The sequence below is a fragment of the Polyodon spathula genome, chromosome 2, assembly GCF_017654505.1.
Source record: "Polyodon spathula isolate WHYD16114869_AA chromosome 2, ASM1765450v1, whole genome shotgun sequence".
Lineage (NCBI taxonomy): Eukaryota > Metazoa > Chordata > Actinopteri > Acipenseriformes > Polyodontidae > Polyodon > Polyodon spathula.
In genome coordinates, this window is record NC_054535.1 from 72,217,266 (window position 1) to 72,230,780 (window position 13,515).

Below are 13,515 nucleotides of genomic sequence, written 5' to 3' on the forward strand. Positions count from 1 at the left end.
CCCCAGCTCACACACTGCCAGACTTGATGCCAGACTAGAGGGCGTGACGTAATTTACACCAGAGATAAGGTAGCGTAAATTGATTTCACTAAAATTGCACAGATGACAAATGAATAATTCAAATATTACGTGCTTTTGAGAAACTTTTTTTTTTTTTTAATGGGTTCGTTTCGTGGTGGAACGTGTTTATTTTGTGTTTCCACAGGCATTCCATCGAACACTCAGTGAGGGTCCACTCTTATCTCGTCGCAGAGCTGCTGTGGAACAGGGAGGAATTAGGAAGATGGAGATCGTTGGTTGAGTAGTGTTCAGTTTGTTATTTATGTTTTTAATTCGCCTGTGATGCTTTCAGTGTAATATGTTATTTGAATTTACAAGGTAAGTGTTGCACTGGTTTTCACGAACTATGCTATGAAAGGAAATGGATAGAGACAACTACTTAATATTACAACACATACCGTTTGCGGCAATATAAGAAGAAGAACATAATATAACGGTACTGTCCAGTATGATCTACGCGAGGGTTAGACTATAAATGTATTTGCAATCCTGGTTTTTGCTACCCCCACCCCCAACACACACACACACACACACACACACACACACACACACACAAATAAAGGAACATATTCTAGTCGATTTATAGTATCGTTAAGCTTTTTTTTTGATTAATTTAATTATACTGTAGCTGTATTATTTTATCTAAGCCTTTTTATGTTTTAATTTATTGAATAATGTATTTAATAGCTTTTGGGAACAACGTTCTTGTAGCATATTTTATATAACTACTTTTTACATTTCTGTAGCAGAAATATGACTATTAAAATTACATTTTCAGCCACTTGTGCAAGAGAGACCAGCGGGAATTTGGAGTTACTGGTTTATGCCCAGATGATATTTACAATCACTTGATTTTAAAATATGAATACATTTTTTACATTTTTTTTTTTTATTTTTTTTATTTTAACCAACATGAACACCTCTTTAAAGAACACGGCAGATGATGACAAGCACTGACTGGTGCTGAAATGTCACCAGAAAGGTTGTTGACAAACAATGTGTGGTGCTAAATTACATATCAATACCTACAGTGGATATTGAAACAGCAAATTATGTGTTTACATCAAATAGAAAAGAATAAAGTTCCTGGTTTAATAATAGGGTTTTTGTGTGTCTGTGTATGTTTATATTAGACCATCTGAGGATAACATATGTTATTACATACTGAACAATGATGCAGTGTTGGAAATGAAACAAAAAAAAGCTATTTTATTTCAATGTAATCCTGTCTGGGGCATTGCATGACAAGTGGTAGCAAGGAGGTGGCCAAGCCGGCTTGTGGTGGTTCTGTATTTTTGACTTAAACAGATTCTGCTATATTAACATATAATGCAATGCTGTTTATCTGCCAATGCTGACAGGGATAGAATGGAGGACAATCCCGTCTGTTTTTCCGTTTATACATTATTATATATTTTTGATAAGCCCCTGCGATAGGCTTCTTAAACCAGGCTTCATAGATATTTATATAAAAACAGTTCTACACAATATACCTGATTGAGTGAAACCAATCATTTAAAGCTATATCTTAGAAACTGCTCAGAATTTGAAACAAGAAATTCTTACTTTAAAAAACACAGTTTTGTAAAATAAATTTCAACACATTTTTATAAAAACATTTTGTAACTAACTGTATGATGACTTTTGTAAAATTGCTTGTTTTATAGTGAAAAGTACAAAGTTTTGTTATTGAAGGATTGCAGTTTCTTACCTTACAACTTGCTGCTGTTCTTAACCTGCTTATTCGGTGTGTGTGCCTTGTTGTGACACAGGGGATGCTTTGCTTTTGTCTATGAAAAACTTGTCTTCTTTTTTCAAGGAAATCCCAATTGGATCAACCACAATTCTTCTGAAAACCGGACCTCGTGATTTCTCTAATTTCCACTTATTCTTGATTGGTGTTATTGAAGTGCTCAGTTGTACTCTAAGTCTAAGATATTTGTATACTAAATTAAGTTTTGGTCCGTGAGTTCTTTGGAGCCATATTTACATACAGTAAATTGAGCAAATATTGTTTCTTTGGGTTTTATATTTATTTCACAGTGTGTATGAATTCCTTGTGGTGGATGTGACAGGAAAGCACTACTTACCTGCTGTTTTTGTTCATTTCTTTTTTTCCCAGTGCTGTAGTTGATCAACATCTGATGGTTTCAGCATGCCTCAGAAGCTGCTAAAGAGTGCCCATTACATAGAGCTGGGGAGCTATCAGTACTGGCCAGTTCTAGTTCCAAGAGGGATACGCTTGTACACATACGAGCAGATTCCTGTGTTCCTGAAAGAAAACCCCTACATCACAGATGGGTACAGGGCATATTTACCTTCTAGGCTGTGCTTAAAAAGGTGAGTTGTATAGTAGTGTCTATTTATTACTGGCCATTGTTCTTCCTGTTCCCTCTATTATCACTGGTAGATGTGATCTTTATGTAGTATAAAAACTTCCTAGGATTAAGTGGTTTATATACAGATTTACGGCCCTTCTTTGTTAAATGTGTAACTCATTGTATACACATGGGTTCTAGCATTGGATACTTTTAAAGAGTTACAGGGGGAAAAAAAGCACTTTTCCCCTCATTTTTGGGATTTAGCTTACATTCATTCAAATCCAACAACAGAATAACCAGGCAAATTGCAAATTACGCTGCTTTGCTAAGCAGTTGCAGAGCTTGATCCAAGAAAAGTAATTCTCTGATTTAGCTGTTTAATTAAGGGTTGTACATACTTTTGCTTCCATACAGTGTACGTTTTACAATGGTTTATGTGTCATGTAATGTGATTTGCCCTATTCTTGGACTACCTAATGTAATGTTACCTAAGGTAAGGTATTAGTACTTTTGATGGTCTGTGTAACCAGCCAAACATAAATGAACATGTTGAGCGTGGGCAGGAGTGGGATGTGTATGGAAGAGAACATTTTGAAATTAGATAATTGCATCTTAGTTGGCATTGTAAGAAATGATTTTAAAAAAGTAAATATCCATGTGTTGTTTACTGAACCATATCAGAATGTCAGTGGCGATCGAGCTAAACATGTTTGTTTTTCCATTTCAGTCTCTTCATCCTGTCCAATGAGACGGTGAATATCTGGAGTCATCTCATGGGCTTCTTCCTCTTTTTCACCCTGGGGGTCTATGATATGTCAGCAGTGCTGCCTGCAGCCGGGGCCTCCAGGGAAGACTATGTTATCTACTCCATCGGCCTCTTCTGCTTTCAGGTGCTTTCACTTACTTGACTGTTCTTAGCATTAATCTTCCATGACTTACCTCCCACTACCCACCCTAATTCTGTTCTATTTAAGTAAGATCTTAGAAGTGTTGTACCTGGTTAGTGCTCTGATTCAAAAACTTCCAAGGAACACCTAGAAGAGGTGCTGGTATTTGTGATATAATGTAAGCACTTTGTCTCTGTCCAGGTTTGCATGCTTTGCTCAGTGGGGTATCACCTGTTCTGCTGCCATCGCTCAGAGAAAACAAGCCGCCGCTGGATGGCATTGGACTACGCCGGCATCTCCATAGGAATCCTTGGCTGTTACGTTCCAGGGGTTTTCTACGCCTTTTATTGTAATGATGTAAGTTTTTAAATTTCATCCATAACTTTTAGACACTAAATCATAAAATGTAAGTAGTACTATTGAATACAATTTCATTCAGAAGTGCATTTTTAGGATTTTTAAGGGCACTTTAAGGATTTTTCTTTGAAACGAGTGTTTATAAAATATATAACAAACTGATAACCTCATACAAACTTGATTTCATTAATCAAAATGGACTTATCAAATCATTACTTAAAGTTTTGCGATTAGGGCCCAATGATTCAGTTGTGTAAATTAATCCACTTGTCAAATGAACAGGGTATGCTTTTAATAAAAAGGGTGTTTTTTACAAATACATTATTGAGTAACGTGGTATTTAATATATAACCCTAAATGCTTGAAATACTCCATACAGTATAGGGTTGGACGATAATTATATTTTCATTTTATCAATTATCGGCTGTAAATTATCACGATAATCACAATTATCGGCTGAATAAATAAAATATGTAAATTCTTGGAATTGAGCAAGTTTAAAGCTATATATACTTGAGCAACATGAAAACTACAAGTCACTGTGTTTTAAAGGAAATACAGCTAGACAGATTTCAAAGACAAGCCCTTTTTAATGAAAGTTATGAAACAATGGTTGGTTCCAAGAAAGCAAAAATAAGTAGCTTTTCAAAATATAGTCTGCTCAATAAAAAAAAGGGTTTCAAAAATGCATTCCAGTTCATACAAATTCTGAATTGTGATTAAAAAATATAAGCCGTCAACACTTTGAGTCCCTGTCAATCCACATCCACTGAACAGCCTTAAGTTTCAGACTAAACAATACTTGCAATCTAAAGGTGTTTCTATTTAAGAAACAAAAAGAATTCCACAGTATTTATAGTACTCGTGTCTGTAGTTTTCAAATAAAGAAACAAAAAAGTAAGTTTTACGCTAGTATTAAATGCCATAAGGTTTTGGGGTTTTTTTGCACTGAGAATAGCAACTACATTGAATGTATGTTGAACATAAAATGATTAACAGGCAAAAGGTCCACTTTTCTACAGTACAGGGCTTGAATTTCATTTTTGTGTGCTGGGGGAAATTCCCCCCTATGCTTTAGGGGGGGGGGGGGGGGGGGGGGGGGGGGGGGGGGGGGGGGGGGGGGGGCAAAAAAAGTCACTTTTGCATGTAAAAAAAATTTTTTTACTGCATAATCATTCACACTGGTCTTGCTTCTGGTAAGCAATTTGTACTGCATATATTGCATAACAATTATTAATGTAAGTGACTTATAGCTGCTTAACAAAACCTCTGCATGCATCTACTAATCTATTTATCTGGTTGTATGAAATGAAATATTCCAAAAAGCAGCCTACCTTTTTTTCCCAGAATCAAGTGTCCAGCAGTGCACCATAACAAAACTGTAGATCCTTTGCAACTGTACATTAAGTAATGTGAAACTATATACAGTCTCAGAAATTTAAACATCTAAAGCCTGTGTACATCCTTCATTTCTTCAATTTGTTTTACAGCTTCATTGTTTGCCCTCTTCTCTTTTTCATTTGTTTCCATTTTGCAGCTGCCCTGCTGAAATCAAAGTTCTCTCTGGAAGGGCCTAGTTCTGAAATCATCATCGGGCTTGTCAAGTTATAATTATTCAGCGAATTTCGGGAATTTAGGTTTCACTGTATTCTGAGTCCACGCTCACTGGAGGCATTTGCAACAGGGATGACCATTGCTATTTGAACAAGCTTTTCAATCTCTTGGAAGACTCCATTATGTTCACTCAGCACAGTCTCTGCAAACTGTTGAAAAGACATTGAGTACGTGTCATTTGAGACCGTAATCTCTAAACTCTGATGCAGCTACCTCTGCACATACAGAAGTGGCGAAATGTTTCAGTAGACGGTCAAGATTTTCCTGGCCATACTGGCTAAACTCTTCTTCAGTTGGCTGTTTTGCAGCCAGTGCTCTCCTTGGCTCTAAAACAGAAAACCAGGTGAGAAGATTCATGGCATCAGCAGGGAAATGTCGCTCAATTTCATCAATTAAGGAGCTCACATATCTGCTCTTCACGTTATCAAAAGCTGGCTTTTGAGTGTGTCAATCAAACATCTTGTCTCCTTTAAACTTATTATCTTCAAGGGAGTTAAAGAATTCCTCCTCTGAGGCACCAGGATTAACTGTTAATTCTTTCACTGCTTCTTTAGTACCATGTGTCATTGGCTGTACAGTGGAAAAATCTAAGCTTTCCCTTTTGAAAATGCTTGGAGAGAAGAACAATGTGCATTAATACATCCAACATTAAATGACAAAGGGCCACACAATTAAACTGCCTTACTGAGTTTAGCAGACTTTTGGCTTTGACTGAATCCTGAGTGTTGGAGGCAGCAATGTGTTCCAGTATATCGCTCAGGGATTTCACTGTTCTGCACACTACTGAAACAGCGCTGTGTATAGACAGCCAATGCACTGCATGTGGCTGGGTAAACGTTAATTTGGGTTCCTTCCAACTGTCTCAGCAAGTCATGCAGCTTATTGCTCCTTACAGCCAAACTAGTAAAAAAAATGAAAATGGACCTCAAGTCTTGCTGGAATTTCTTGACCTGTAGTACTGGCTTTGCTGCATCACTGGCACTCAGCGGAAGCCTGTGTGCTGTACAGTGCACTCCTGCTAATTCTGAATTGTATTCTTGCCTCAGTTTTTGCACTACTCCTGGGTGGCATCCAACTGTAGCTCTATCAGTGCACGCAGCTATAAGGTTTCTCCCATCTATGCCTTTCTCACTAAGCAACTTGTTAACTTCTTGAAAAATGGTTTCTGCCTTTCCATCCATAACTTCCACATTACTGTAGAATGTTATACAAGGTTTATTGATCGCTATGTACCAGACATAAGTGATAAACGTCTTACTATTGCTGATGTCTGTTGACTACTCCTTCAAACCAATCACAGAGCTGGCCTTCACTGAATTGTCAGGGTCCTCCGCCAAAATGCTTGCAATGGCTTCATGCATTTCTGCCAAACCTTTTTCATTCATATATGTGCCATAGCTGCTCTCTTCCCCCGACCTGAGATTTTGAAAGGCTGGGCAATCCTTCTGCAAGGTGCTTTTCTTTTTAACCAACACGCCTTTTTTTTTTTTTTATAAAGTGAAAGTCACCGCTTGCAAAACAACACCTAGATAGATTTTTTTTTTTTTCAAAACTGTTTACTTACTGCAGTGTGCTGAGTTTCTATAATGCTTAAGGTGGCGGGCGAGAGAATAAAGTCTTGTGTCATTTAAAATATCTAGCAGTACTTTTATTTATTTATGTATTTATTTTATACTCAGAATGCTGCTCATGGTGCTTTCATCACTGACACACACTTCCGTAGAGATTGTTGTACGGTTTTAATTAGGCATTGTACATAGGTTGAAAAATACAGAAGCTTGCAGTCTTAAAATATCTGTGCAGGATTTTCCCACACTGAAATTTGCAGATATGCAGCTTGGTGCGATTCCATGCTGAAATTCAAGCACGGCAGTAAGTTACAGAGAGCTGCATATTTTTATTTTACAAGTACCAAATATTGTGATTTTATGATTACCCAGTCACGCGTTGCCAGTGCAAAATTTTGGATCAAAATTAAACCATGGCATAAAGTTAAAAGCAAGCATACTGTTTAAAATCAATAATTACATACAACTTACATGTATCAACTTATGGCTGCATGTCCATGGCATTTGTAATATCAGTGTGTTTCGGGTGATCCTTGCTATATTTTGAATTACGTTCTGGAAACTCGTTAATATTATGTTTTTAACTCCTCTGCTCGGATAGCTCGGATGCTTTAGATTGTGAATCTATATGATGATCTTTAGATGGGTGAAGAGATTAGTGGTTTTCCCTTTGCATGGTATTGTCTGTAAACAAACCTCCCACACAGGAAAGATTTGTTTTTCTTCTTTTCAGTCGGTTCAGGGGTTTCTGCAGCTGCCATCGCCATTGGCTTCAAACGCTCACCTTACTCAGTAATGCTTACTCTGCACATGTTGCAATAACTTCCCACTATGCAGTGTGCACAGATCATGTCTTACGCCTCACGCAGACAGTGCAGTGCCAGTTACTGCTTCAATGCAGAGTCACTGTTACACACAAACGTATCATTATGTAACACATGATAATGTTTGACCAGTTTCTAGCACAGGTCAAGCGAACAACCATTTTAATTCAATAAATTGAAGTTGATTTTAATGCAAATTTTACTTTTTGTTTTAAACTATCAAGAAATTGTCTATTTTACTGTACATATAACATACCATGCACAGTATAACTTATAAAACACAGGTTATGGTAAACTTGTATTTTGCTTTGTAGTTAGAGGAGTACAATTGACTGCTTTACTCCATATTTTGATCTTGTACCTCTGATTTTAGTTTCCAGCTTTTCCATGATTTTGGCTCACCTTTCAGGTACTGCTCACTGCTTTTCCTAAGACCCAACATGATGGAAACATGCGAAAGTTGAAAGGCTAAAATATGAACTGGAAGCATGAGTGCAAAAGCAAAATAAATAACAGACTGTGCTTCATGAACTAGACTACTACATGACAATACCTTTAAAAACAAATGCACATTTACCATAATGTGTGCATCTATCTTATTGGAAATATGGGACCTGCAAAGTGACAGTAATTCATATTAGGATTTACTGAAATTACTTGGTTAGCTGGATGTGCTTTTGAATATTTAAATGAGTCCTTATGGAAGACAGGAAATCTGAATAAATTAGTATTTGCAGAGTTCATTTACATTTTAATGTGGTGCTCGGTAAAGCCCCAACTATTCTGTACTGTATGTTCATATTCTTTTTGGAAATCTGACGATAACTTGCCCTAGAATGTGCTGAAATCTGCTGCAGTGAAAACCAGATGGCAGTGTTCATGGACCATCCCTTACTCCTGTTCCTCACCATATGACATTCACACGTGACTGAGCTATCTGTAGCCTGAGTGCCAAACATTTATTATTGCATTTAGATAAATGTGCATCAGCCATTTTCTTCATTCATTTAAAAATCAAAGGTATAAAGGTGCATTTTGTGTCTGTGTTGTAAGTAATTGGTCATAGATCTAGCTGTTCCTTTTAATCCTGAATTTTCCCTTTTATTTATCTGCTCTGTTTAGACACCTTTAACATGTCCAGACTTTTCAAACATGTTCCTTTATGCTGTTACAGTCATTGCTGTTTGAATCTGCTTATGAACTTACTTCAGTCCCCATGTAGAATGCATTTTTTTAAACAAGGTGCTGCAATGCTGGATGTTGAAGAAAGTAATATTACGAGATTTCCGTTGCTGTAATCAATGCTCAGCACTCAATTATTGTGTACCCTCATTTTAAAACCTTGACTGAGGTGCACAGTCGAGGTTAAATACGTGGCTTTCCAGGTGGGTTGCAGGTAAATGAGAAGGGGCAGTTTAAAAAGGTGTCTAGGCAGTGAAATTTACCTTGACCTCATCTACCAACAGTCTAACATATACTCTGCTATGGCTAGAGGATGCAGTGTAGGTAAGGTTGAGGATATCAGTATGTTTTTTGAGATAACTTCACTTGCTTTTTTAGCTCCCTGCTTAACAAAACAAAAATAATAATCTGTGTTATAGCCAGAAATGTTTAGCCTACTTTCTTTGTCATGTTCATTCCAAGACTCCATGTGTTACCTGCTTATGGATGTTTATTAGGTGACTTCCTTGATCAAGGCAGATTTCTGTCTGGGGTTCTGGTTTAAAAGAACAGGACTAATTCCTGTGACATAGGGGTGGCTTTGTTGATGCACCAGAGGATTATCTATGGTTAGCAAGGACTGATAATTTATTTTTTTTTGGTTCCTACAACTCTTGTTTTGGGTCACGTATAAGTAGAGAAATTATGTCAATATAACCAGTGACAACAGAATGAGGCTTGTAAAGATGCCAAGAAATGAAGAACAAGTTCTACCAGGCGTGCCATCGTCTTCAGAGTTGCATTTAAAATGTAATCGCAAAACAAAAACAGGTAGCGAGTCATGAGAGAACTAAAGATGTCTGACGCATGGCGCCACAATATTTGGAGCCTACAAATGCAGCAACAGAAAATACGTTTTCTTCCACGCAAATCTAAAACTGTTAATTGAATGCAGTAATATTTTTATACTAACAAGGATTAAGACATTTACTGTAATTTGTACATCATAGAGCCACACTGATGAAGTCAATGTATTTTTATCCCATCAGAAAATGGTGTGTTATGTAAGAAAAAAGCAAAGAAAAAAATGTAGATTTAGAGCTATGGCTGAAGTTGCTACAGTGCACTGAAAGAAACGTAAAACATAAACAAACAAATGAAATCTTTGTCATCTTCTGTATTCACAATTTCCCAGGTTAGAGATTAAAGAAAAGTTGTGCAAACACACTTTGCTGCACTTGAAGACCCCAGAGATGTACCCTACTTAGCTCAATCCAGATGGTTGTCATGTTTATGTGCAGTGGAGACCACACTGGTTGATCCCCCGAGCCAGCGTTGCAGCTATTGTGTGTGCTGATGCGCTGGGGAGGCAAAATAGGCTGATCCCTGAAGCCAGTATTACACTTCAGCCATCAACACCAGGCAGAAGGATATCTACATCAACAGATGGAAAGAAACACAAATGGATGGAGCTGCAGATGGATCACATTAGTTTACTGTAAAGCTACATCTTAGTTGGTGCTTATCTTGGCGAGAGCCAAGTTCAAATCAGCATGAACTTTTAACATGTACTCTCATGTAATGGAAATCATGAAGATCTGGATAAGTCCAGTGATTGCTGTGAATAGTGCAGCTGGCAACAAGGGAAATACCTTGCGACAGCATGGAGAGACAGCTGACAGGAGCAAATAGACCCCTTGGGGCTGGCAAGGCTTAGCTACCCTTGTCGGCATTATCCAGCTCTATGTTTTCATTACCTGTAACTGTTTGAAGGTGAGCCAGCTTGCACTAGCAGAGTCACACCTTAAACAGTCTCAACAGAGTACACAACAAAGGCATAATCCTGCAGAAGATAAAAATGCTTATTCCCATGAAGGCAAACTGATCATGCATAACAATTGAGTAGCTGAAGGTGTGCTGATGCAAAAAGCGATTGATCACTCTAACCGCAGTATTATCTACACAGTGGCATCTACTGTGACTTGTCTGGTAGGAAATACAAAATCACGTTCAATTTGCAGGGATGGTGGATAGCTCTTTTTTTATAACTTGGCCCTTGTAGATCTTGCATCGTTTTCGTGAAAAGGCTATGCTTATTTATGTTTGTTTAGTCTATATTGAATCAAATGAATAATGGATAGTTGTGGTGCAGTGATGTTTAGATCAGCCACAGTTTAGAAGATCAATAAAATAGACTCCTATACATTTTTGTATGTAATAATTCAACTCGGATTATCAAAGAGGTCCATCGGCCACATACCTTAAATCAAACATACTGGTTGCCCTTCTTTAACATATGCCGTCTTTATTCCTTTTTTTTTTTTTATAGTACTGGCGGCAAGTGTACCTAATCACAGTATTGGCCATGATCCTAGCAGTCTTCTTTGCCCAGATTCACCCCCATTACCTCACCCAGCAGTGGCACAGACTGCGCTCTGTCATCTTCTGCTCTGTTGCTGGCTATGGAGTCATACCAACCATCCACTGGGTTTGGCTAAATGGAGGCTTTAGTGCCCTTATTGTCCAGGTAAAGGGTATCTTCATTACTTTGTAATTTGCATGCTTTGTACTTTGTATTGTCAAATTGAAAATATAAAAATGGTAACAGTTAACACAAACTCCAAACCCTCAATTTTGCCTAAAAGCCTTCCAATCAACATTATTTTATTAAGACCACCAGAAACATCTCAATATAGACTGCAGTGTTCCACAGTGGTGTTCAGTTGTACTGTACAATAGATATCTCTTAGGGTTCTGTCAGCAGGTACATTTCAGGTGGTTCCTGAATAATTCAGTCTCAGATGAACACTTATTTTTTAAATGACCTCCAATTTTGCTGCATCTGCTATGTAGACGGATACCACCACTACATGGAAACATGCAATATATCTCAGTCCTAGCACTGTCATCTTTCCTGAGTATAAGAAGAAAAGTGTATTATGTTTCCAGATTGAATTTTGCTGTTTACTTGGCAGGAGTTTGTCCCTCGTGTTCTTGTGATGTATCTGATTGCTGCTGCGGCTTTTCTCTTCTACATTTCCAAAGTCCCAGAAAGGTATTTTCCAGGTATGCTATCATTTTAAACATTTCTAATCAAAAGATACTGGGTTCATTGCAAGCCTTTTACACAATCAGAAAATGTGTGATGGATCTATGTCATCATATATTTAAATATATTTCATCACATTGCTTTTAATAAAAAAACACATGCTGGTGTCAGCATCTCATTACTCATTAAGGCTTTATTGCAATCAGCATTATTATAATTATTATTATTAGCCCTTTGGAGCTTAAATCAACATTGTTTTGGTTTATACTTGGTGTATAATTTTTGTTTTGAAATTTGATTTGAGAACCAAGCGCTCATTTAAATGTGAAATGAATGTTTCCTATTTCTACAGGCCAGCTGAATTACCTTGGATCAAGTCATCAAGTGTGGCACATCCTGGTGGTGCTGATGTTTTACTGGTGGCACCAGTCTGCAGTGTACATCATGAAGTACAGACACAGTCAGCCTTGCCCTGTGTACCCAATGCACGCCTAACACTGGAAGGAACTCCCTGTGAACTGCAGAGTATAATATTCCCATGCATTAAAGTGCCTGCTTTAGATGGTCGTTAGTGCTGCACTGGCTTGTTTTTTTTATTTTTTTATCCCCAATTAAACTGGGGTACTTCTATGTTTCTACAAACTTCTGTACTGTTTTTCTGTGTGTTTTCATTGTAATTTTGCATAGATGTATTTAATGGTTATTTATTTGTTATTTATTAATTATAGTACAGTGGTCCTCTGCATTTATAAAAGCTGTTGTGCAACATGTTTTACCAGGTGTCATTTGTTTGTTATCGGCATTAAATTATGTATTGTTATCTTTTTTTTTTTTTTTTTTGAGAAAAAAAGATTTTAATTACATTTTTGTATCAGTTTTTTCACTCTAGTATTCTGGGAATACCTTAATTTCTGTTTTTATGTTTACATTTTTGCAAAGACCATATTAGCATACAAGTTTGTGAGCGATTCTGTGTGAAGCAAGCTTAAGGGGATCGTAACTTTAATAAATTGAATATGGGAATGCAATTTTAGGTTACATTATTCAGCCATTGCATAACAGCCGTGAAGATAAACAGTCCAGATATATTTAAAAACTATATAGGTTTGTTGATTGGTAATTTAAAAGGGTATTTCATGTGTGTTAAACTAAGTGAATGATTTTATCACACTTGGAACACTACAGTAAAGTCAGGTAGGAATGTTGATTGTTGCTGCTTTCCAGGACAGTCAAACTGTTAAAAGCATAAGATACAGACACATACCAAGTGTTGCTTATTCACGTTTTGTCAGCATGGTATCACCCATATACAGTATGTAGAAGAAAGAAAGCAGGCACTTTCCCAATACGGCAAAATAAACTTGAGACATACACAATGAAACCAAATATACTGTATTATAATCAATTGGTGATGTGGTGTTATTGTTGCATCATTTTGAATATGAATGGGCATTATTATTAACTGTTTGCGGCATTTTACGTAATCTGCATAATGAAGTATGTGAGTTTTGTCATCTACTTAAATTTGTATGAGGTTACTTAATGTAATGGGGTCCAAAACACTTTCATTTGATAAATGATGACCCTTAGTTTGTAAACTTGGGAGTATATAATTTTACACTGCAAGAGCTAGGATTGCAGCGCACTGCTTTTCAATAAAACAACGCCCCTGGC

The 13,515-nt window shown here is 37.1% G+C and overlaps 1 protein-coding gene across 2 annotated transcripts; it reads left to right on the forward strand.

Annotated features, from left to right (window-relative positions):
- The first annotated feature begins 242 nt into the window (after nt 1-242).
- On the forward strand, nt 243-12,661 carry paqr3a (progestin and adipoQ receptor family member IIIa). 2 transcript variants are annotated; one of them, XM_041228399.1, is made up of 7 exons: nt 243-378; nt 2,183-2,400; nt 3,109-3,271; nt 3,470-3,625; nt 11,122-11,319; nt 11,768-11,858; nt 12,194-12,661. In XM_041228399.1, the coding sequence occupies exons 2-7, from the start codon at nt 2,216-2,218 to the stop codon at nt 12,334-12,336; spliced, it is 936 nt and encodes a 311-aa protein (XP_041084333.1). In that variant the 5' UTR covers nt 243-378; nt 2,183-2,215; the 3' UTR covers nt 12,337-12,661. The 2 variants fall into 2 exon arrangements, with proteins under 2 accessions (XP_041084333.1, XP_041084340.1); XM_041228406.1 differs by having other exon boundaries at nt 272-296.
- The last annotated feature ends 854 nt before the right edge of the window (nt 12,662-13,515 follow it).